The sequence below is a fragment of the Sebastes fasciatus genome, chromosome 14 (genome assembly GCF_043250625.1).
Source record: "Sebastes fasciatus isolate fSebFas1 chromosome 14, fSebFas1.pri, whole genome shotgun sequence".
NCBI lineage: Eukaryota > Metazoa > Chordata > Actinopteri > Perciformes > Sebastidae > Sebastes > Sebastes fasciatus.
Window position 1 is genome coordinate 27,361,283 of NC_133808.1, and position 26,048 is coordinate 27,387,330.

Sequence of the window (26,048 nt, forward strand, 5' to 3'; positions counted from 1 at the left end):
AAACAACTTTCTTCAGCATCCAAAATTTACTTGAGTAAAAACACAGGTATTAGCAGTAACCTAGGGCTTTAAGGTATCAACTGAAATAACCCAGTACCAAGTAATATCGAAATCTCTCCAGTCAAACGATACCTAGATATAGATTTAGAAAAAACTAATATTTGTATGTTTTTTCTCACAGTCAATCAGCGCAAGCGTTCTACGATTTAATGCAATATGTGATCGGCCCACTACCACAGCAGCTACAACCATAGATTGTATGACATATGGACGTAGTCTTTGTGACATCACCCATGGCTTGGCTCTGACCCCGGCCGTTGCCATCTTGGCAGTGACAACACAGCCTTAGTCACAGCTTATCCAAAACGCTTGCGACCCGAGACTGCACCCACCTGTCACTCAAAGAGGCCACGCCCTCAATTATGCCGAACTTTAAGCCTTAATATAAGTTAAACGGGTGAGTTATATAAAAATGGGGTTGGGGGATGGCATTGTCAACGGTAACCACTGTATGAGCGCTGTATGAGCGCTGTATGAGCGCTGTATGAGCGCTGTGCAGTGCGGCAGTGATTAGCTTGCCAGTGGGACACACACAGCTTCCATTCACATGATGGGTATCGAATGAAGTGCTCTATTGGTACTGGAATCACTTCAAGGGTACTGGCATCGTCATTTTATAAACAATACCGAGTCCTAAGTAACACACGCTGTAGTTGAGTGATACATGTTTTTCTCAGAAGTTAAATATTAGAGATATATTCTTTATTTTTGTTTTTTACCGACTGTGTTCAGTGATTCGGTTACAATTTCTACTAAGCTGCCAGAGTCACTGCTATGGATTTTTTAAGCACTATTTTATTGACTGTGTGAGAGATGGATGGTCTAATATTGACTCTATATGCTTCTATATCCAGCCAAGGATGTTGTGATTCTTAGTGCTGTTGTGATTGCTGGTAGTGTCTGAAGTTTTGGCCTACTATTCCTCCATGATCTCTGGGTTTCTGCATGTAGACAGTTTTACTCTTTGTTTCTTATGTTTCCAGTAAAATGTGCTTTTGATAGTAGTTTGAATCAATTCATTATGAGTTGTATTGGAGTTAGTAAAACACACCTACAATAAATATCATGAGTGAGAGACCTCATTATGCATAATGGCCCTCTCAGCGTGTTAACTGTAATCCACATTTTATTGTTTTAGTGGGTGCAGGTGGTGTGATTTCAAACTATATTACAGTAGTACAACGTCATCATTTTAATCTATAACATACATCAACACATTGTCAGTAACTACAGCTGTTGAAAAAGTGGAGTAAAAACTACAATAATACAATAATAATAATCCCAGAGTTAAGTTCGGTATAATACTTGACCTCAAAATTGTACTTAAATATGAATAACTCTCCGCATGCAATGACACACACACACACACACACACAAACACACAGATTTGTGGTATTGCTGTTCATCTTCAGGCCAGTTTTAGACGTGTATCGTGATGGCTGCAGGAATGTGTGGGGAAAGCTCAGCAGTAAAGTGGAGCGCCTGGGCCTGCGTCTGGCCCCGGGTAGGCATGCGCTGATAAATATAGCCGCCGCGGAGGCCGTCTAAATACAAGGCTCTTCTTTGCTGTAATAGATGGGTGTCGCTAACCTATGGTGCAATCACGCTAGATTCCACAGAAATATTTCTGCTCAGTGGCAAACAAACAAAGCAAAAAACAAAAGCGTGGCGCAGGCGATGCTAATCATGAGGCAAGGCTAGGCGTCTGTGGCCAGGGCGGTGGAGGTGGTGTGTGTTTGTGTTTGTGCGCAGCAACGGCAACCACCGCCGCTGACCCTTATGGACCACAGGACTGGGCATGGACGTGTGTACGTGCAGAGTGAATAGGGTGATATTTATGACCAGGGATTATCCTGAGGACACTCTGCAGAGTCCAAAGGTTGCTCTGCTGTCTGTCTCTCTTGTGTTTCTGTGGCGCATCATTAACCAACATTTAACTGCTGGCTTATGAGTACAATTTAACAACCTGGGCCGTCCTCTTTGTGTATAAGTCACATAACACACCCATCCAATACTGTCGCTTCCCTCCAATATCCGGACTGTTAAACCCGCTATTTATCAACCAATGAAATGGCAATAATCCTCCGCTGAAGGTGCACTTGGTCACCTTTTGTCAAATAAAAAACTCACGTGTCGCATGAATCCATACACCTTTGTGACAGTGTGGATGTGCTTATGAAGGCTGTTTTGTCTGACACACACACACACACACACACACACACACACACACACACACACACACACACACACACAGAAGTCATCAGCTGCCGCAGCCTGTGGTGATTTGCAGGGCAGCTGTTGTAATAGAGTGGGCTGATGTGAAACAGTTTACACACACAATTACTATTAATACCAAAGACACATGCGCCTCCGCTATTTATCCAGCTCTCACTGTGCCATCTTTTGGACGTGAAGCGCGACTGATTAGGCTGCTCTGTGCGAGTGTGTGTGTGTGTGTGTGTGAGTGAGTGTGTGTTTTCATGTATGTTTGAGGCAGAAAGAGACGGAGCTAAGAGGCAGGAGGCAGTCTAGCGTGAGGGACACACCTGTTAGGGACACACACGAGCACAGACACCGGCACGAACGTTCACAAACGCAGAGCGGCTCACAGGCAAGGTTATCACACAATACGAGCATTTAGTGACCCTGCAAGTCGAGTGTGAGTGGGCTGTAATGATAAGGATGATTAAAGGGTCAGTCTTGCTTTGGTTTAGTCTCACAAACCAGTGTGACAAGTCTGTTATCAGAGTCTGGTTTGGATTTGGTGATTTTATTGATATGTACATGAAAAGGTTGATACTTTTTTACTATAGGTTGGTGATTTGGAAGATCCATTTAACCCCTAAACATCCTGTTAAGTGGCTTAAAGAAAAAAAACCAACATATTTTATGTAGGGCTGGGACAAGACACCTATCTCCCGATTGGATACTATCACAATACTTGGGTGCCGATTCGATGTATTGTGATTTCAACTCAATATTAAAATGTATTTTGTTTTTCTTTTTTGCGTCAGTCATTGTCGGACATTATTTATTAATACATTTCCCTCACAAATTAGTGGTATTTTCTTTACTTTATAGGGGACATGTAATGTTTTATACTTCTGGTGAATATAATCCATCAATCTTATTTCCATATATGTATTCTGTATATACATTTCCTTTTGTTAACACCTTATTTTGAAACCGGACGTAGTCACATCTGTATACTTCCTCTAACTTCTCCAAGGTCGTCTCTAGCTCTCCCGTCAGCGCTGTTCTCTTTATACATCCATGGTCAGCTCCATCGGGGCCGTTTGAATGCATTTAACATAAATGTCAGTATATGGGTGCTCTACAGTTGTAGCGTCGGACGATTTGACCACGGAGATGAGAGTGACAGCTGGCTTGACCGCACGATACCGCAATACGATAACGTTTCCTGTCCATGACAGAGTTAGCATGCAGCTTTAGCCGTGATGTCTAGCTCTGCTTTTCCTGGTAATCTGTGAAACCAAAAGTGTTTTCCATACTTTACTGTATGTGTAGTGTTTATCACTTTGGATTTAACATGTGAGTGCAGGTCTTATCCATGCAGACCCTCCGCCGTTTTCTGCTTTGTCGTTTCCGCTCACTACAGCCGGCTTGGTTTTTTTTTGGTGACGGATCCGGAACAGATATGACGTCACGTTACTCAGACTACAACAATGAAAGGGGTAACTTCCTTCTACCTCTGTATAGACTCAAATGAGGCAAATATACAGATTCTGGCATTAAAAAATCTATTTCAAAATCGTAAAAAATAAATAATTGCGATACATAGGAAAAAATAATTTCCCACCCCTACTATACAGATGTTCGTACAGCAGCTGTTCCACGTGCAGCAATGAAATCTCATAAAAACTGAAGAAGCAGACCATAAAAGTCATACCACACTGACAACCTTGCAGTACTGTATATATGAGTTGGGTAATCAGTCACTTGCTGCTGATCTGACCACATATTAGTGTCTCTACAGTGAAGTCCGAGTGTGTCTCATTAATTCTGTCACTTTCTCTTCCCTTCTGTCTTTCTCTACAGGATTGGCCTGTCGTGTCCTTTTCCAGATTACCCTAATCCTTTCCTCTTGTAGTGCCGTTTCCTCTCTCTCTAATTTTCTCTTCCCTCTCCTTCTGCTGCCGTCTCTCCCATCTTCCTTTCTATTCCCTTGTTCCCTGGATGCCAGAGTGGACCAGATGCCAGTTCAAGGGACCCTCAAATCCCCCCCATTGCTCCAGACGCAAACACGCACACATACACTGTAACATATTGGTTCATAATTAATGAAATTAGCGGCTTTATCTGCTATGAAGAGGCCTGCGTCTGTCTCTGGCTGACTGGAGAGAGACGGATAGGGTGGGGAGACGTCGGGGGAGGAGGGGGTGGAGGGGGAGGAGGGGGTGAGACGGAGAAGGAGGGTGAGATTGATGGAAAGGACACAACTGATTAACAGGAGTGGCAGTAATGAGTAGAGAGACTTGACTGGTAGTGCATACATACGATGCTTCAAATGAGCCACAAAGAAAATGATTTGTGAAAAGTTTGTGACAATAAAAATCGTGTATCCTTCAATATTATTGCTGCAGTCGACGTGCGTTTCAATTAGAGGCTTTGATAGTCTGTCAGCTTTACGGTTGTGTTAGCGGTCAGTTAATTACAAGTATTGAAAAGAGCAGATCAATAACTTACGGTCTCAGTGGCTGTAAGTGAGAGCAGTGTTGCCATATATTCGATTAACCCCCATTAGCATGGACGGCGTTTGCCCCCAGAGGAGCCTTTGTGGTGACAGCGAGCCGTATCAGTCAACCGCAGTTGGCCACAGTGAGCCGAAACGACAGAGCAGAAAACGGCGGAGGTTGTGCGTGGATACGACCTGCACCCTCACATTTTAAATCCAAAGTGGTAAACACAACACATCCAGTAAAGTATGGAAACACTTTGGGTTTCACACATTACCAGGAAAAGCAGAGCTAGACATCACGGCTAAAGCTGCATGCTAACTCTGTCATGGACAGGAAACGTTATCGTATTGCGGTAACGTGCGGTAAAGCCTGCCGTCACTCTCATCCCCGTGGTCAAATCGTCCAATGCTACAACTGTAGAGCACCCATACATTGACATTTATGTTAAATGCATTCAAACGGCCCCGATGGACCATGGATGTGTAAAGAGAACGGAGCTGACGGAGAGCTGGAGACGACCTTGGAGAAGTTAGAGGAAGTATACAGATGTGACTAAATCCGGTTTCAAAATAAGGTGTCAACAAAAGGAACTGTATATACAGAATACATATATAGAAATAGGATTGATGGATTATATTCCCCAGAAGTATAAAACATTACATGTCCATTATAAATTAAAAAGAAAGTACCACTAATTTGTGAGGGAAATGTCTTTATTCTTTGATTTTTGGGTTGCTGGAAAAAAAAAAATAATCCCTGACAATGACTGATAATATTTGACTTCAGGACATCTCTGACTACATAGATGATGAAAATCAAACATTTTTCCAAAGTAAAAGTCCCTAGAAGTGTAAGATTTAACTTGTCCCAAAGTCTAGTGTTAAAAAAGTTAACAAAATTCACAATAAATTGCAGTATCGAATCGCAATACTTTAAAATCACAATACATATTGAATCGGCACTCAAGTATCGTGACAGTATTGAATGAGGAGATAAGTGTATCCTCCCAGCCCTAGTAATAATCAGTATGCAGTATTAATCTCCATCTTCAACTCACCGAGGAATATTTACACCACGGCGGCTCTGCTAGCAGTCCTCTGGGTGTCTTTAGTCAGCCTGCGTGGTTCCTGTCCCACCCAGCCTCTCTGTTAACACACACACACACACACACAGCAACACACACACACACACACATCAAGTGCGGTTTAGACTAGGTGAGTAAATTGTTTTCTATTCTTGAGGTATTTATCAACCGCGGTGCCGCCCGTTGGACCAATGGCTTCCGTAATGGATCTGATTAATGGCTGCTTATTAACAAAAGCTCTGTTGTTCTGGCCCTGAGGGCTCGGTGTAATTCTAGAGCTCAGTGCTGATATAATGGCCTATTTTAGGAGCTCTGTGATTAAGCGCCATTAAGCGGCAAGCAAAGCCAGGCTTTGGACAACTTCAATGGCAGCGAACGTAAACGCAACTGTGTCCCCAGAGTCCCTCCATCCCTCTCTGTCTGTCTCACTCCGTCTCTCTGTCTGTCTGTCTGCCTCTGTTATTGAAATAGAGAGCTGTATTTATATTGAGTTTGGAGAAAGATTCTCAGGGGGGCAGAATTTATCTACATTTTGTACAAACTGTAAAGACGTATCGCGTCACGAGCCATTGGCAAAATGGGAAATCCATGTTGTGGAGGCGGAAAGCCCGCTCCCACTCTGTGAAATTACGAGAGCGAATTAATCTGTGAGTTTGTGCAGTGGACGTCATTTTGCACACTGAATGTTAGTATGAAGAAGGGGAGTTCATACAGGCGCTACGCCAAACTGCATCCCCAGACAGGGGATAACAGACACTGCAATAACTCAGGTCCCTGCCATCAGCATGCTAATGGCTAACCTGGTTACGTTTTCTCCTTACCTGCATGCTAATCTGGTTAGCCCAAATTCAGACCGCACAGTCGGTTCCAACACAGAAAGGCTGTTTGTTCATAAAACAACAATTGAACGTTTGCTAAGCCCTTAGTTACTGCTACTCCATTCTAGCATTGCACATACACAGTTTAGAATAACGATGTCGGCACATTTACCCCTCTGAATTTGGAATAATGGGATAAAGTACAATGGGTACTTGATTTCAGACAAAACAGCTTCTCATTTCTAGACAATGACCGGCGATTTTACCGGCTGTCAGAAACACACAGGCATCGTAGCTTCAGCGAGAGGGACGTCACTTAGGCGACTTTTGGGTGTGTAGTCTTTCTAACTGTGTATTTTCATAGTCTTAAACTTCAACGGTTTTACGACAAACTGCGACTTTCTTGACTTGCAAAATTATATTTTAAATTGACAAACATCCTATACATGATTCATTTGTCTCTCGCCATTATAACTATCGTACCATCAATTTTTTTCAGAAGGGGAGGGGGACTTTGCTTCTTGTTTGAACCATAGATCTATTTAAAATGTGTAAATATTCTGTGTGACATTAATACATGGGTGATAAATTCTTTAATTAATGTTTCAGAGAGCAGGTAGAGTGTATTTTTTAGGTTTTGCACCACTCGTTTATGCAGAAAACACATCTATTATCACACAATATCATGTCCTGTTTTACCTATAACATGAAAACATAACAGCCATAATGATTTAAATACATTTTATTGAAAATTAAAATGGCAAGAACATTGTGGAACTGTTTATTATATAACAATGTATAACCATTACAACCATCAAACACTGTCCACACTGCTATATCATAAACAAATCCTCATAACTAATCTAACTATAACTATTAATGCAACATTAAAAAGTCATCAAACGTCCTGCTAAAAGAATGGCATATAGGGTGTTTTGACTGCTGTCAAATTTGACCCCAGCAGTATGTAAGGGTTAATGTTACAAGAGGAAAATGCTTTCAGGATGGGGACTAACTAATGTGTAAGTTCTCTGGGATAATACATTTGGTGTCAGGTTGCTGGAGCGTAAATTTTCCCAAATCCAAGAGCAAAACAGAACCTCTGACGTTAGCTCACACTCTGATAACATCCAGGAGTCTCCACTTACTGTGTCTTCTTTGCTCTCTTTTTCTTTATAACTTTCACTTTGAAGCTAAAAATGCAAATTCATGTCCATGACATATCTCTTTGTCTAAGAAGCACACAGAGTCCCTCACCTTTTGTGGTGTTGCACATATTTTTGTGTCTCTTCTGAATCTGCTCCTCTGTCTTTTTCAACAGGAAGACTCTTCACCCTTCCTGCTGTTTCCACTGTCCACCTCCCCCCCCTCTCTATCCCACCCTTCATCTCTCCCCAGACCCTGGCGTTCTCCCCTGGCTCCTCTGGGGAGGGCGGTAATAATTATTATGTAAATAAATACGCCTGCTGTAATCACATTCGTGCCACTGATCCAATTAGAGAGCTGATAGCAGGCGGCTGATTGCGTGGACTGGCGGCTGATGGTCAGGGCCTGTGTGTCTGTCTGACTGGTCGGCCAAGGTAGCTGGGGGAACAGGCATTAGCGGGCTAGCAGACCGGCGTAATGAAAGCCGTTTGGTGCCGCGCTGCATGCAGTCATGTACTCTAAATAATGCTCTTTGACCAGGACCCTGCATGTCTGCCAGCCTCGCAGTCTGCTCGCTGGGTTGTCTGTCACAGTGTGTATTCGTGCTATCATGATCCCTGGCTCTGGATCACTTTCACCATGCATCAGCTTATCACCAATTACTGCCTTGTTGTGATTCTCATCAGCTTAATGATGCTCCGCTGAGACCATCATCGTCGGGGCTCTATCAGCCTCACCCTTCACCCTCCATCTATACTCGGCTCACTGTCCGCTCGTCATATTAGGATTTTCTTAGAGAGTGAATGATGTGCTTTTAATGTCGCCTGTTTGTAGAAAAATACATATAAATGCCATGATAATGTGCACCTTTCTTGCTTTTGACGTGACATTTGTACTCCATGTAGTCTGTACTGACTGCAATGTAAAGACATCCGCGTAAATATGCTATGGTCAGAGCTAGTGATGTTGAATAAAAAGCGAGAGTCTGCTTATGGGTGTGGAGATGGGTCCAACAAACAGGACTTTCAACCAGGAGACCGGTGTTTTGTTTTGTTACGTAAGGGACGTTTGTCACATTTTTTAGTGATGTATGTGACGTGTTTTCCGTACTTATGCTACATCGTTACTTACGTATTTTACTTAGTTTACATACTTATTTTAAACCCAACCGTGACTTTTTCCGAAACCTAACTAAGTTGGCTAAAATCAAACTGCAGATGTTTACAGTAGTTTTGTTGCGTGGCGTACAAATGACACGTGAAAAGCCTAAAATGCGTCTCCACAGATTGTCGTCGTAATGTCGTGGTATTTATACGCCTTCCTGTGAAACCGGGTTGTTTAATTTCAAGACTAAAGTTCATTCACTATTTGGGAATTAATGGACAACAAAGTGGCTCAGGCAAAGCCACTAAATGAAGCTTTGAATGTCTGTCGTCATATGTTTTTTTTACTGCAAATAAAAATGTTTTTTTTCAAAGGCTAAACGCCAACAAATAAGGATTGAAGGAGAATATTCTGTTAGGGTGTTTTCACATCAAGGACCCGGGCCTGGATCCGAGCACACTTGACCCCAAAGTCTCCGTACTGTACTGGGGCACGGTTCGTCCATCCGTACTCGAGTCCACTTGAGTAGGTGGTCTTGAGTACGGTTCATGTTACGGTTCACATTACGTGTTAAAGCCGACTGTACCACAACACAGAAGTGGACTGCTGTTTAACGCGAGGAACATTAGCAGTCAGCAAGTAGTTTTCAGTAGAAATCTTTATATGCGCGCAGCACTTTGTAGGCGGACGTTTTACTGGCACCCGGTAGTCGCTTTCAGTCCAAAATGGCGCTGGTGTTGCAATGGAACTAACAATTGACTTTCACTTCTTAGCAATATAGGTAAAAACATAAACACTGATCCTATGACATCACAAGTTTGAGTTTTAGCACTCTAGTTTTGGGATTTGGGAGAGAATTGATTATGTTTACTAATATATTTGGACTGTCAGACCGTAGGAATAACATGTATGAATTTTGAAAATGGGCGTAGTTCCCCTTTAAGTTTCCATTGTGGTGCACGGTTTACTCCAAACTGTAGAGCACAGAAGATAAAATGCTGTGATTGATTTGACAGACCTTTATATTTCTAGATTTGGATTTGCTTCAAGAGTCTTTGCAAATCATCACTTCAGTGTTTTTCTTTTTTGGGTAAACACAGGAGGAAAAAAAGTGGTCTGAATATGATAACTCTTTACATTAACGGACACCACAATCCGGGAGCGTCTATGTGAAATATGTCAGTTTAGTGGCGGTATCATCACGCTGCCAACCGTAGCCCATACTTTCCAAGGGTGTGGGCACAGGCGAGTGGTTAAAGGAGGGGGGCATTAGTTCTAACCTCACCATTTGCCCAGGGGCCATACTCCCACCACCATGTGTCGGCTGAGTAGACTACTGTTAATGTTGGGAAGTAATGTATGGGTCCCAGTGCTAACTCCCTGCCTTTTACATCTCAATCAGGTCACTCTAGTTTATTTATATATTGTCAGGGGGCAGCGGGGAGGGAGAACGGGGGCTAAGAGATGAATGTGGCAGGTTTTTTTTTCTCTCTCTCTCTCTATTTAGTTAGCAAAAAGCTTTTATAATGAATTTGAAAGGCGGCACAGATCCAAGCGTTTGAAATTCCCAGAGCACTGCTAAGTGAAAGACGGAGGGGAGTGGGGGGGCAGAGAGAGAGAGAGAAAGAGAAGCCGAAAACACAAAATGCATTAACTCACGAAATGTGGAATGGATTAAAAAAAAAATTAATACATCTTCATTTTTTTCCCCATGCTGTTTTCTTTCCTCGTTTCTTCATTAGTGTTTTCCTTCTCCTGCGTCTTTCTCTCTCCTCCCTCCTCCTGCCGCCCTCTACATTTTACTCTTACCCAGTTGGTCGCACGCTATTAAACAAACAGTCCTAATATTTTGAGCTGGCTGGCAGTTTGAATTTCATCTCGCCGACGCATCTTGTTTCTCTCAAGCCCTGACTGTTTTGACATGCGCCCCGATTAAATTATAAACAAGCAGGCCTCCTGATGGTGATGCTGGAGCCACTAATTTCCCTAATTGTTTGCAGTTGTCTGGGAGGCGAGGCTAGGAGGCCCGGGCCTGATCCCACTGACTGGCACGGCCTAGTTAAAGGAAAGAGGGAGGGAGGAGGGAGGAGTAAGGGAAGGAGAAAATCAGGAAGAGGAGAGGAAAATAATGAAGGAGCGAGGAGATAGAGCAGGTAAAAGAGAACGGTAAGAAATAAGTGTGGAGGTGTAATTAGGACTTCCTCGGTTGGTTTACTCACCAGCCTTCAAACTCACCCATTAGTGACCAAAACGGCTGACCTGCAGTGACCTGGTGAGCAGTGGTGGGAGACGTACTCAGACTTTTACTTAAGTAAAAGTACCAGTTCAACAATTTAAACATACTCCATTACTAATAAAAGTCCTGCATTCAAATTTTTACTTAAAGCTACTACGAGGAACTTTAATTGTGTTCATTTTGGCGACCCCTGTGGACAAAGGCGGTAGTGTTTCTGAGCACCGGAGCCCCTTTTAGAAAACCTCATTTTACTGCAGCAGGGTCTGACAGTCTCCACCCCTCAGTCCTGGTTCTGGTTCTCCCGTGCATCCCTTCCCTTTAGCGGGCCACAAAATTCAGGCGGCCGCAGAGCTCTCCAAATCCCGCCAGAGCTCCGACTGCAGGTGAAAGGCGGCAGCGCGGGCAGGTCGCTGCCGGAGTCCCCGCTCAAGTCTGAGCTGAAGGAGTTTCTGGTGAACCTGCATGATTTCGTCAGATTTTGCGCGGACTCGGACCCGGTGGCACCGATGACAAGCATTAAGAATAACTATAGAAATCGCTAATCTTCTCGCTGATGATCTTGTTTATTTATGTAGGTCGTATAGAGGCATCAGTATGATGTATGATCAGTATTGAGACTGTTCCATAACCAGTTAAAAGTATCTCACAGTAACTTAATTAAAAATATAGAAGTATTATAAGCAAATGGTACGATCAAACGTAATTATTCCATCCTTAAGTTCAACTTTTGTTGAATAACTGTACTTAGTTACTGCTGTCGAGGTGAAGGCTTGAGTATGTTGGCATGTAATGAGGCCAGGATAAATTTGGGAAATAATAAAAAACACATCAGTGCTCTATTTCTCTTAGTCAGCCCTCATTTATTTCACCCCTTCACCTTCAGCTCGTATCCAGTGTCACATGTGGCTGAGTTCCAGCAGTCGCCGATCACAACACGTCACTCCAGCTAGCCATGATATCATCTGGCCTTCCAGTCTGCAGTCTTTTCCAGGTCTCCGGTGGGGCGGCCCGCTCAAACAGGCCTGCTGTGTGACACAATGACTCACTCACATACGTATGCTGCTCAAAAGTCAAACAAAAAAGGGGCATTGTTTCAAATATGCAGCCTTTGGAAGCTTCTCACAGTGAAGAGGACTCAACAGAGCATCTTTTGGTTTTTATTTCTGGGTCTGTATCATCCTGGTAATCCCACTAAAATGAGATAAAGGTCAACATTGTAAAACACACAAACATGTGTGTTTGTTTGTGTCCTGCTCCAAAGGAGAGTGGATGAAAGACTTCTGTGCGGAGCTGTGAATGTTATCCACACTGGCATCAACAGACAGGCATCGTTACCTAGCAGACGGAGGTGCAGTCATATCGCCGCCGTCATCACCCAATCACTGGTATCGTCTCTCTGTGTATGTGCGTGTTTGTGTGTGTACGCGCCCAATGAAGGCTAATTTAGCGTGACAGTGGAGAGATGACGGGTATTGTTACCGAGCAGGTGAGCTAATACACCTTTCTTATGAAGAGGTGAGACCTGAGGGAGAACACGTACACAAAACCAAACTTCTGCAGCGTCTACTGTTGATACAGAGTGAAGAAGGATTTGTCAAGTATTTAATACTCTTATCGACATGGGAGTGGGCCAATATGCTGCTTTACGCAAATGTATGTATATATTTATTATTGGAAATTGATTACCAACACAAAATAATGACAGATATTGTCCAGAAACCCTCACAGGTACTGCATTTAGCATACAAAAATATGCTCAAATCATAACATGGCAAACTGCAGCCCAACAGGCAACAACAGCTGTCAGTGTGTCAGTGTGCTGACTTGACTATGACTTGCCCCCAAACTGCATGTGATTATCATAAAGTGGGCATGTCTGTAAAGGGGAGACTCGTTGGTACCCATAGAACCCATTTTCATTCACATATCTTGAGGTCAGAGGTCAAGGGATCCCTTTGAAAATGGCCATGCCAGTTTTTCTTCTCCAAAATGTAGCGTAAGTTGGAAGCATTATTTAACGTCCTTGGTGACAAGCTAGCATGACATGGTTGATACCAATGGATTCTTTAGGTTTTTTAGTTTCATATGATACCTGTATCTTCACTCTAGCTTTAACGCTGAGCCTGCTACAACCTAAAAATCGCAAGCTGCGTTAATGCATTATAATCACGTTAACTTTGACAGCCATTGTTGTTGGTCTTTGTGTTCACAACATTAAGTTTCACTTTCACTGTACAAACATAGTCATTTTAAGCCCAACCATGAATTTTTTTCCTGAATATAACTAAGTGGTTTTGTTGCCTACACCTAAGCAAGTGTTTCTGTTTGAATTCACAACATTAACCACGTGTTTACTGTGACCGTAGTGGAGCATCATAGTTTGACGCGGTGGGCTACCCAGTGCGTTAGAAAGTGACGCCAAAGTGACGAGTTGGGATGAGAACAGTTTGACCAAATACCTGCAAATCTAAAGACATTCCCATCAGCCTCAACTGTACTTTGTGTTTATTGCTAATTAGCAGATGCCAGCATGCTACATACACTTGTTATTTAATCAGTACAAGCTTCTTCTCTCTTATTCTAGTCACTTCTTTTCGCTTGTATCTCGGTCTCTTCTCATTTTGTCATTTTCCCCATTGCAGAGGTGTGTCTCGGTGTCTGTGTGTGTGTGTGTGTGTGTGTGTGTGTGTGTGTGTGTGTATGTTGCTCTGTCAGCTGTTTAACTATTTCAACAGAAGGAGCCCATTATGTGACAGCTTGTGGTGATGAATATTGAATACATTGTGTGCCCAGGTTAATGTGTGCGTGTGTGTTTCTTCTGTAAAATATGTGATAAGATCTGAATGCTGATTTCTAGGGGAGGAAAATGCATGCAATGTTCTGTAGAAGGTGCATGCTCATCTCCATCTTCATTTATTAACACACAAATATGCAGACACATATTTACCACACACGCATATTCGCGTGCACACACTGCACTCATTACTTATTTTCACAGTAGTAAATATTTGAATGACTCTTGTTTATCTTTGTTCTGAATGAATAGCAGGAAAGCAGAGGTGGAGGGACATTGACATTCTGCCAATCTACAGAATGATCGTTTGGATGTATTAAGACAAACAGACAGAGAGAGAATAAGTGACAGATGTCCATTCAACCAGGACATGCTGCTCAATAGGCTACTGATGCAGTTAATGCCTAATTGAGAATTCACCACCAACAGTCGCAAATGCTGAAAGGAGAAGTTACTGACTGACAGCGCCGCTGCTGCCCGTCATGTTTTGGGCACTTAATGTAAAGACGTGAAATTATAAGGACCGGTATGAGATGAGGTGTAAACAATCAAGACCACTACAAGTTGAATAAGTGACTCAGGAGCTTCACAGGATACTGAAAGGTTTACTTTTTGCAATAATAATATTCATTTCACCTGCTGGTTCGCCTTTTCATTGGAAGATATTTGACATGTCACAATAGGAAAAGAACAGGTGTAAATAGTTAGTTTAGTTTAGTTTTTAGCTTACGGGGACACTTGAAAGAACGGAGACATTTTTAATGTTACAACAGTAAGTATCATACAGGACAGTGACAAATGGACACTTATCCTCTGGTGTTTTATCTAATTTTAATTAATTTATTGAATCATTTATTTTAATCTAATTTATTAGTTTAGTTACTTTAATAATCCCTTTCTTGATAAATGTGTTTATTGGTTTCCAGTGCAGGAAAAGGTGGGACAGAATCACAAGCCGTGTTTACATTCACATATTTTTATTAACATTTTGAAGTATCACATTAGAAAAGCTGAATGGAAAAAGCAAAATTCAATAAAACTTCCTCAATTGCGGAAAAAAAGTTTTATGGAAACACCTTTGACCAATAAATTCTGACGTAACGAACATTTAACTTGCATGACTGATCAGCTGTTTCCACTGTAGGCGTCATCTCAGATAGATCCAATAACGTGTGAATGCTTGTCTTCGTCTCCGGACATCCAATACTAGCTGACATGAAAGAGCAATCTAAACTTGCCCAATTGAAACAAATTCCTGAAGACCTCTCCTCCATTTTTGTCTCGTAGATGGTTAGTCGTATGGCCAAGCCGACTTGTTTTGTTTCCGGGTCACAACCTCTACTCTTTTTTACTGGCGGATTACAGCCATGCGTAGCCTATAGCTCCAACTTCTGACCAAACCACGCTGTAGCCGTCAAGCCGAGTTTATTCTAGTCATCGTGACGTCACCCATTGGTACATTGCTACAATTTTGAAGCCACGAGTTCGGCAATTTGGCCGTCATCATCTTGGTTTTTGGCCATCGCCATCTTTTTGGAACCAGAAGTGACACGAGAGGGTGGAGCTAAGTACAACCGAACGCTGACTCCTGAGGGGAATAGCTGTCTCTTTAGCTGCTAAATGCTCCACTTTGACCACCAGCTAGTTGGTAACTGTTGTTTGGTGCTGAGCAGGTAGTGTGCAGTGGGCTTGTAGAGCTTTCTGACTTTGACTTTGACTGAGGTTTGTTCATTAGGAACAGTCTCTGCTCACCAGCTCTGCTTTGCTATTCTCATCACTGCCTCATTCCAGCAGTTGTTCCAGCTTCTCTGTCAGGAAGCATCAGTGCTGGGCAAGGTGGAGGCCGGCACCCAGGGACGGCCCCGGGCTGCGCTGTCCTACACACACCTGCCTCTGCTCACCCAGGGAGTCGGACCTCCACCGCACCCACCGTGACAGCCCGAGGGAGACTGAGCCGTGCCCGGGGGGAACCAAAGGCTGATCTTATGCCCACTGATGTTCTTCTGTCTGAACTGAACAATCAGATCCGTTCACTGCTGCGTGACAAATCCTACGAACGATTTAATCAGTTATGACCTTTTAATGGTGAGTTTTCTTTTACTTGAACTAAACCACCCTCATTAGGGCAGAAGATGGTGCTCAGGACCTCCAGGCTCCGTTTGACGAAGCTTAGCTGATGAGTCTCTGTCAGGGTCTTTCATATGAAAATGTTTAGGAAACCACGATGAACCACTGTGATTTAATAAATGAATACACATAGTTCAGCTACTTCCATAATACAGCCAAATGTAAGATCTGATTAAGTTTATTTACGCTGGTAAAACCAAACAATCCAAACAAACTCAGTGACTTCTTCCCCAGGTGACTCCTTAAACTAATATTATCTTCATCATTGCTTGGATGCTGCCGTGGTGGAACAATCCTCTCTCTCTCTATGTGTGTCTGTATCCAAGACTTTGGTTAAAAGTGTTTGAGTAAATCCTTTGATGGATGAAATCATTACATTTGCCCTCATGTATATTTCATGACCCAGTCCAGATTAGTTATTCCAGGGTTTAGAGAAATGCTGAGTGCGATTTATTTTTAATCACAGCAGCTGTTTGCCTTCTCGTATTGAAGATCTCGCCTGACAAAGACCCAGATTGGATGAGACAAATCTGACCCCATGTGACCCACGCCATTTTTAATTCACACAGCATGCAAACATTTTGCAGATGAAACGGACATGTTTCGGTCTTCTGTAGTCTGTGCTTCATAGAGAATTAATTCGCTCTCTCAAACACACATGTCCAATCAAACAAAACACAACTGCGGTTTCCAGTCGCTCCGTCTCCCAAAGCAACATCTGAAAGTATTCTTGATCAACTTGAAATGTCACAATCCAAGTTCGCCAAGGATCCCATGAAAGGCTCTGTCCTGTCATGCAGTTGTTAATCTTGCCGTAACATTTGGCTAATTGAATGTCTGCTGTTGTTTACTGTTTGTTTCCATGTTGCCTCTCGAGTGACTACCACCACTGCCTTCTGTTTCTTCGGTGCATTAGCATTGACGTACAGCGCTGCCACGCCACGAGCCCAACAGCTGCCACGCCACTCTGCAGCTCCATGGCAAAACTCCCATGGGCCATTGCTCCTTGAAAACTCAAAGCGTTCTCCTTTACTCTTCTCACATCTGCACCTCTTGCCTCCATTTCTTATTCCAGCAAACAAGACAATATTGGGTTGCGTGCGGTGAACTCTGACAAAACGTTTCATGGGGTAAAGGCACAGAAATCATTGTGTTAACTTCTGAGATTCTGTGGTCTGTCATAGAATGTGAATACTTGCCTTGTTCATGCTTGAATATCAGGCAATATGTATGTTTTGACCTACACAGACTCACTGAGAGTGTAGTCACACAGCGGGAGGCCACAGGTGTGTGAGCCCACACCGCAGAGAGCCTCCGCTCTGATGCTGCATTGTGGGTAATAATAGTTAGCAGCAACAGCTGTGCCCCCTCACCCCCCTTCACCTCTAATGTTCTCTAATCATCCATCTATCAGGCCTAATACCCTGCAGTGGTGCCCTCACAGCTGTCTGAGGGGCCATGGGTACCGAGACACCTGTCAATCTCTCTCTCCCTCATACAAACACGCAAACAGAAGCACGGGCCAAAAACCTCAACCAAAAAATTACAATTTGGTTTCATTCTCAGAGTGGAAACGCACACTTCCAACATCCCACTTTCACACGCTTTATATAGAGTTGATACCCTCCCAAATAAAAGCATCTGTCAAATGCTGGCCCATGTTTACGTTCAAGTCACATAGACCTCTAGAAGCTGTAGGAATTATGGCTCTAAAATATGTATAATATGTCAAAAAATTCATAGCATAGTATGTCATAACACAATTCATATGATAGTATGTCATTAAATTTTTGTCAATAGTATAGTATGTCAAAAAAATATCATGAAAAAGTCATTGTATAATATGCCATAAAAATGTCATACTATAGTATTTCATAATGTTACAGTGTATTATGGCAAAGAACTGATGATATGGCAAAAAGTATAGTATGTCGAAAAATGTCATAAAAGTCGGAGTATAGTACGTAGAAAAATTTCATGAAAAAACATTGTTATAGTATGTCGAAATATTTTATGAAAAAAGTCATAGTATAGCATGTCGAAAAAGTTCATGAAAAAAATTCATAGTATAGTATGTCGAAAAATTTCATGGAAAAATAGTCATGGTATAATATGGCAAAAAAAGTCATAAAAGTCGGAGTAAAGTATGTCAAAAAATGTCATGAAAAAAAGGTAATATTATTGATTGGCGAAAAATGTTATGATAAAAGGTCATAGTATAGTAAGTTGGAAAATTTCATGAAAAATTCATAGTATAGTATGTCAAAAAATGTCATGATAAAAAAATATAGTATAGTATATCGAAAAATTTCATGGAAAAAAATGTCTGAAATAGTATGTCGAAAAAGTTCATGAAAAAAGATCATAGTATAGTATGTCGAAAAATTAAGTCATAAAAATAGTCATTGGCAATGACTTTGTTGTATCATTTGGAGGACTTGTTTCACCAGTTACTGTAACATTTACTCTGGATTTACCTCAAGATTTTTCCCCAAAAAATAGTGAATATAGAAATGTGTAACCTAAGTTAAGATGGATTTACTGTCTGCTGCGTTGTGATCTAGATGAAACTGTAGAGCATCCACACTGTTAGAGGCTTGTTTTGTCTATTGGCAGAAGTGATAAGCTTCATTTGCCTTCAAAATACAAAAAAAATAAAAAAATCCTTTCAAATGGAGGTCAAATTAGCGGTCCCCAGAGACTTCCCAGAAACCATCACCCAGACGGATGCTCAGCTCACATCAGCCGAGCGCTCACAGACTGCAGCTAGCATCTCTGAGAACCACAGACCTCTGGGTGGTCTTGCCGCGTCTAACCAAGCAGACCTGACTCCCATCCAACTTCTGACGGACCCGCTGTTTAACACTGGGAGGCTGATATGTGTTTAACTGCAGCGACACCCCGCAGGCTCTTCAGGGGCTTTATGACACTGAATATATGTGTGTGTGTGTGTGAGCGGGAGAGAGAGAGAGAGAGAGTTTGGGCCTGCTACCCCCTTGCTCCGCTCCGTCACAAATCCCGTCTGCTAATGACTACCAGCTCTATAGGACCCGAGGCAGGAGGGGTTAAAGCCCACCAATTGAGCGAATAATGAGTTGAATTAGGAGATTTAGGGATGAGGTGGAAGTAGAAGGGGACGGGTGGTACTGAATGAAAACCAGAGGTGCTTACCACAAAACTGCAGAGCAGAGCGGCTGTGTGTCGGAGTGTAATGGGGGTGTACAGCAGGGCGGTGGTGAGAAAGGAGGAGTGAAATGGAAGAAAGTATTATTATATAGAGATGGAAATCACTTTGGTGATTCAAATCACTTCGTTCAGCTCGAAGATTCGTAGTCGCCGGCCTATTTTAATCACTTTCTTTCCCCTAAGCTAAGCAATAATACATCCATGACAAGTGAACGCATCACTGTTTAGAGGTACTTCAGTACAGTAAGTGAACGCATCACCGACTGTCTTCAGTTCAGTCTGTTGCTAGTTCAAGATGTAACGTTCAATTCAGTACAAAACTACAAGCGCAGGATATAAGTATAATAATAAATAACTCTGCAGCCTAATATTTATGACAGTTTAACAGATTGTAATCGTTTCTGTGGCATTCAGGGTCTTTTTAATAAGCTTTTAACAAGGAGGTAACACACTGTGACCAAGTGGTGGAAAGTAACTAAGTACATTCAATCAATTACTGTACTTAAGTACAATTTGAGGTATTTTACTGGAGCATTTCCATTTCCTACTACTTTATACTTGTACTGCATTTAAGTTGGACATATTTATATAAATAACTTAAGTTTCTTTGCAGATTCTGATTAACAATAGACAATATAATCAATAAATACATTCATATTATTATAATAAATAATTCTTAATGAGACCATTCTGCAAAATGAGTACTTTTACTTTTGTAACTGCAAGTATATATTGACGCTTAAAGCTTTTGTACTTAAGTAGAATTTTGAATGCGGGACTTTTACTTGTAACAGCGTATTTTTACACTATGGTACTGCTACTTTTACTTAAATTAAAGATCTGAGTACTTTGTCAGCGAGTAGTCAGTTCACTTTGTCCGCACATGCACTGAACACCTCTATTCTGATATTGCCGTAATCTCGTTCACAAACACATTTATAGATGTAATATGCATTTTAGTAACCGCCACAAATATTATTACTGGAAGAAATGTCATCACTGTGAGGAAATAACGTCTTTATCAGAACATTCAGTTCGGTTTGCGGGTAAAAGATTATGCGGGTGAGAAAAGCATTTCCATTCAGATGAAGTTGTTGTTCCTTTTAAAAGCCGTATTTTGCATACAAATTGTTTGCGGTTTTTTAAACTGATGAATTTGGAGCATTAAAAGAAAAATGTGCATCTCTGTGTTTATCAGTTTTGAGGAGGCCAGGCGACAGTTTTTTAATTTCCTGGAGCATCCATAGAGGCCTTCTTAGTAACACGATTTTCAGTCCAGTTTGCTTGCAGAGGAATTGGCAGGTTTGCATAGAATTACCATTCAGAGTGAGTTGTTGGCCACTTATTAGCTTTATCTTGCATAATATTCTCCCTTACAGGCTGATTAGTTTGAATCAGTTAGCCAGGCAATGCCTTTTCAAAGTTTCTTTTTTAATTTCCTTGAACACCCGTTTTTGATAATAGTGCTTTTAAATTGTATTCTTTCACTATATAAACACAGGAGGCAGCATTGTCATCCACAATTTCCAGTAAATTCCACCCGAGACAGCCTCTTGGGCAGTATTTTTTTTCCATCCCTGGTTTTCTTTGATTGCATACATGTACACATGAAGCAATATTTGGTTCCTGTGGCCACGTAGTTGACTCGGCCCAGCCTGCACCCCCCTCTCGTCCTCCCTCAAGCCAAGCCCTATTCAAGTTTATACACAATGCACAACATTGTTCAAAAGACAAGGCGCTCTGAAATAGTCTGGAAGCCTTTGAACATCATGAAACGAGTCATTCCAAGGTTAACTTGGACGCCTAAACGTAAACTCTCAGAGAAGAAGAATTCATGCTGAAAAGAAGAAATAGATGTCGGGTTTCTATTCGCTGGATAATGAAAATATCATCTGCAGCAATGAAATGAACAGCTGCTCTATTTCAGGAGTGAATTATTTTCATTTCTCTTTCGTGTTGCTTTGTCGGGTCACCTCTGGCTTCCAGGAGCATGCAGCAGGGAGACGGGCAGACGGGCTATTTTTGGAAGGGAAGTATGTAAAGACAGACATCGGTGTATCTCAGCAGGTATAATTATCCCACCGTGGTCACAGCGTGAGCTGATTGTCTTCAGTCAGAGGAGACAAGCTGAGTGGAAAACGCTTCTGCAGGAAAGACCTTGACCCCCCCAGCTCATCACCAACACTTAGACTCTATTGTTTCCTGAGTGAGACACACACACACACACACAGAGAGACACACAAAATGCTTGACCCAACCCCTAGTGGCAGGTTAAACACCAAGATTATTCTGCCCCGCCACACCTCATCAGAGTTGAAACTATTTAGAGGCAATTGAAGTAAGTGTGTAGCTTGTGTAGGTGATGAGGTAGCCTGTCTGATAAGCTATTTTATTTTACTTGTTTACTCAAGTTGATTTTAGGGATGCCAAACGGTTCCTGATTGACGGGCGACTGCTCCATGTGTCTGTCTTGACTAAAAACACAGCACAACGGTTTATAATCCTCACACGCTAGTTAATGTTAAGCCTAAGAAATTAGCCTTCATACTCCGCCTTCTAATGTGATTCATTAATCGGTGACTAATGTTGACAAAACAGCGGAAACAAAAGCCTCCTCACTCATCACAGACTTTGCCCCGTAAACTGAAAAACTGTTTAAAATTGTTTTTTCTTTTAGGTTTGCACACACACTCAAATCTGCAGCTGAAAATAGTCGCCACCAAAATGCAGCATTTCCTCCTGTTTGAGTAAACCTTTGCTAAATGCTACAGTACCCAGCTGTTAGATATATTTGGGACCCATTTTTAAAAATGTACGTCTTCAGTATGAATTTGGCTCGAGGCTGAAAGCCACAGACGGGGTAGTGAAGTCGGAAAGTATTGAGAGACTCGGACGCCTTTTCCTGGGATTTGTTGACAATAACAAAAAAATCAAATCTTAATTTGTGTACTCTAGTGTTGACGTAAAGAGCACCACACCGGCTCCTCCTCTCTGTACTCATTTTGCTTTTTAAAATAATCCGCTATAGACTGCTTTACTTTTTGAACACAGCTAAATGGATTGTTTGGTAAAGTCCTACGCCTCTACGTTCACCCGTATCACGTGCTGTCCTTCACTCGCATGAATGCGACAACGTGAATTTTTAACTCGCACGCACACTCACAATTTTGGTCGCAGTCTGGAGCCCTGCATTAGGGACATTTACTACGTTGTATTTTGAGACGATTAACAGAGTGAACTCACACACAGGACAGTTCATTGTTTTCAATATCTGCTGGGTAAACTGGGATTCTGCAGCTTCCAGTTGTTCTAATCTGGTGGGACAGGAGAGAGAGATGCTGGCGAGGAAAAGAGCTGCTTCTGACAGGGCAGAGAGATACCTGCTGAGACAACATTACCCTTTTTAACATTAATATGTTAGTATCACTTATAACACATGATAATGTTATTGAAATAAAAACAAGACGATGTTTGAATTCACAAATTTTAATTCACTTCAACGCTGGATGAACTAAAGATTTCATTGGAACTGCATTCGAGTCTAACCCTGATTCCTGTCGTACAGAAAAGCACAATATCATCATACGGAGTGATTGGAGTCGACGTAATCATTAAAAGGCAGGTCATCTGTCTGAGTGTAGCAGCCGATCGGGATAGTCAAACAACATGGACACTATCCATTCTCAGATATTTTTTTTTTGTGTTTAAACATACTGTATACTTGTACACAACTGACACCAAGCAAACAAAAAAAAAATCAAAATCAATTCTTTTTTAAATACTCTTGTGATTGAATTCGCCTGGCACAATGAAAATGAACCGATTTCACTGAGTTGTCCAAAGGAAAAGAAAAACAAAACTTCTGATAAATCCAAACTGGCTCAAACACTTAAAGTCACTCAGCAAAAAATAAAAGTATATCAATAACAATTTATCCCGTGTTGGGTATTTACAGACATCAAAAGTGAAGAACAAACCTGCCACATTTCTGTAATGGCTCAAAAAAGTAGATTGTCATCAACTGCGGCAACAGTTTCGCTTTCTTAACTATTTCTCTCATTTACTATTTTTGGGAACTATAAAAAAATGGCATAATACAACATGACAGGACTTTTTTTTTTACCCAATAACACTCAGTAACTGCTTCTTTTTTATTTTCTTTCACTCTCCGCTCCTTTTCTTCCTCTTCTTTTTAGGGCAGAGCACTCTTAATGTCTCTTGTTTCCCAAACCACCGCCCAGTTCTGAAAACCAATATTTAAACCCATGGAAATAAAAAACTAAAAATAGCACGCGATGACAGCAATTCTAACCATAATAACAACAATAATAACAATAATGATAATAATAATCATGGATAAAGATAGCAATAAATAGGGTTGGTGAAGTTTAAGTGCGGGTAGGTGTGGTGAAACACAAGACTGTGGGCACCAATTAGAGAGAGGAAAAGGGGGGAGAGAGTGAGATGGAGAGAGGAGAGGAAGAGTGGACTACCGCACATAAAGTGACTGATTGTTTGGTTGCTGAATCTCCGCTCTGTCCTTCCTTTCTGGACATTTTTCTCGCCACACATACGCGGAGTGGTTGCCAGGAAAGGGTTCAGAGTCCGTGGGCACACAATCCTCGAGTGTCCCTCCACGCCACATCCTCTTGTCCACTGTCCTCCTGCCAGACTGTCCGCTGTCAATTTTTAAAACCTCACACTGTTTTGTGAGCCTTGAGAGGAGAGACAGAGAGAGGGAGGCGAGAGTACATCCACAAAATATCAGTGTCTTTGTGAACAGTTAAGTGCTCGATAGGACTGGTAGTGATTCTGGCGCGTGACGGTGAGGCGAGGGCAGGTTGTGGTGATGGTGGTGGTCGTTTCCTTTTTCCACAATGAAATGGAGCTCGTGGAGTGCCGTCTGTCCACGTTCTCGGGTCCTGAGGATTTATAGGATCGTAGAGGTCTGGGAAGGCCTCCGGAAATCCCGACTATAAATGTCACTCAGCGGGGCAAATTGAACCCAGCATGTTGGTATGTCTTACGTGACTGTGCTCAGACTTTAGAGAAGAGGAACAGGAACTATTTCTGGCCCGGAGCCGATGAAATCCCGCCGCCTTGGAGTGTCTTTCGGTTGTCGACACGTGGAGATTTTGTCTTGTGTTTGTGGCATGAGCAGCAATAGATTACCTGGTAATGAGAGTTAGCGAGTGAATTATTTAAATGTTTTTTGGGGGAGAACTTTCTTTCACAGTTACACAACCGCTGCTGTGTCAGTCTTTTTGCTGAGGTAATTTCACTCCACACATCAGGTGTTCACAGATGTCTGATATTGTCATTATAAAGAGTCCGTCTGGTCGTATCAGCGGTTTACAGTATATTTCAGCCTCCCGACCCTCCATCAATTCATGACCAGTTCCTCACTTCATTATCATAGACCTTTTCTTTATCTTGTTTCCTCTCCCTCCGTCTTTCCCTCTGTCCTCTCCTCTCTGTGTGTCAGTCTCTACCTCTGGTAGTCGGCCTGCTCTCTGGGACTGGATGAGGAGCTTCCGGGGCCCAGAGGGCCACCAGGCCGGCCGTGCACCTTGTCTTCCTCCTGAGCAATGTTGTTCCCTGAGGACGACTGGCTTGAGTTGGAGCTGGAGGAGACCGGAGGCTGGTTCAGCCCCGCTGTGCTCCCACCGTTCCCGTCTGTGGTCTGGTAGATCTCCTCAGTACCGTCCTCGCTAGACTCCGGGTCCTCTGAGCCCGAAAGCAGCTCCTCCTCTCTGTATTCGCTGACGTCCACACCTCCGCTGGCGGCGGCTCCCTCGCCCAGCTCCTTGAGGCGGCCGTGGTGCTTGACGTGGTAGCGCTGGTTCTGGAAGAACTTGATGATGGTGTGTTTGGGCAGGTCGAGCTGTGCTGACAAGGTGTGGATGGCCTCCTGGTCCGGGTACAGGCCGACATCCTGGATGAAGCTCTGCAGGATACCCAAGGCCTCCAGGGAAATCTAGAATAGATAGAAAGTGAATTAAAACCAGTCCCATAATGCCATAATAATCACTTGATGGGTCCTGAACAGAGTGAGTAGGGTAACATAGTGTACCTTAGTGCGTGATCGTGGCTTCTTGTTGCTCCCAGCACTGATAACAGAGCCAGGTTGACAGACGCCTGCAGCCCCTGTTACCATATTCTGTGACCCTTCGTCATTCACCGGGGTGAGAGATGACTGCTCTTCACGCATCGGAGACAGGCGGTGCTCCTTCATTGGGGTCGGGGGTGGCCTGTGGAGTGCCTGACGAGAAAGACAGAAGAGCTGCTTGATTAACGGGGCACAGTGACCCCTGATCAAGACTGCGGCAGGAATTCACTTACAGTAACATGATGAAATGAATGACAATTGGCCGTTATTTGACCTAAATCCTGATGCATTTGTGTGACATATTCTTCAAATATTATTTCCTGAGGATAATGTGTAGCTGACAGTAACCGTGTATGATGGAACACATCTTATAAAACCACCAGTAACCTGCCACTCCTCTCTCCAGCACACAGTAGCCAGGCCTCCTCCACACAGTGAGAACAAGTGTTTCACAGCTCACAGAGCGTCACGGTCTATTAACCTGCTCCAAGGCTGGCATTCAAACTGCCTTGTGTCCAGTATACCTTTGACCTAATGTGTGTAAGATTAGCTCTAGTAAAACGCCAACCACCTGTCTGCCAGGAAGTCTCTTATTTACAAACTTATGACACCCCATCACTATTTAACCAGCCCACTCAACACCTCGGAGGGAAAGAGTGGAGGGGAAAGAGAGAGAGGACAAAG

General features: G+C 42.6%; 2 protein-coding genes across 5 annotated transcripts in view; one reads left to right on the forward strand and one right to left on the reverse strand.

The window, feature by feature from the left end:
- Window positions 1–26,048, forward strand: part of plcl1 (phospholipase C like 1) — a 275,924-nt gene that overhangs the window by 132,279 nt on the left and 117,597 nt on the right. The window lies entirely within an intron of this gene.
- The window catches only part of satb2 (SATB homeobox 2), a 57,309-nt gene continuing 53,986 nt past the window's right edge, over window positions 22,726–26,048 (reverse strand). For 2 of the 3 annotated variants that reach the window (XM_074657609.1, XM_074657607.1), the window contains exons 13-14: window positions 25,329–25,538; window positions 22,726–25,232 (exon numbers count right to left, since the gene is read on the reverse strand). In XM_074657609.1, the coding sequence (XP_074513710.1) occupies window positions 24,744–25,232; window positions 25,329–25,538 (699 nt within the window). In that variant the 3' untranslated portion in view covers window positions 22,726–24,743. The remainder of the gene's footprint in view (window positions 25,233–25,328; window positions 25,539–26,048) is intronic. The other variant, XM_074657608.1, reaches the window with a different exon arrangement.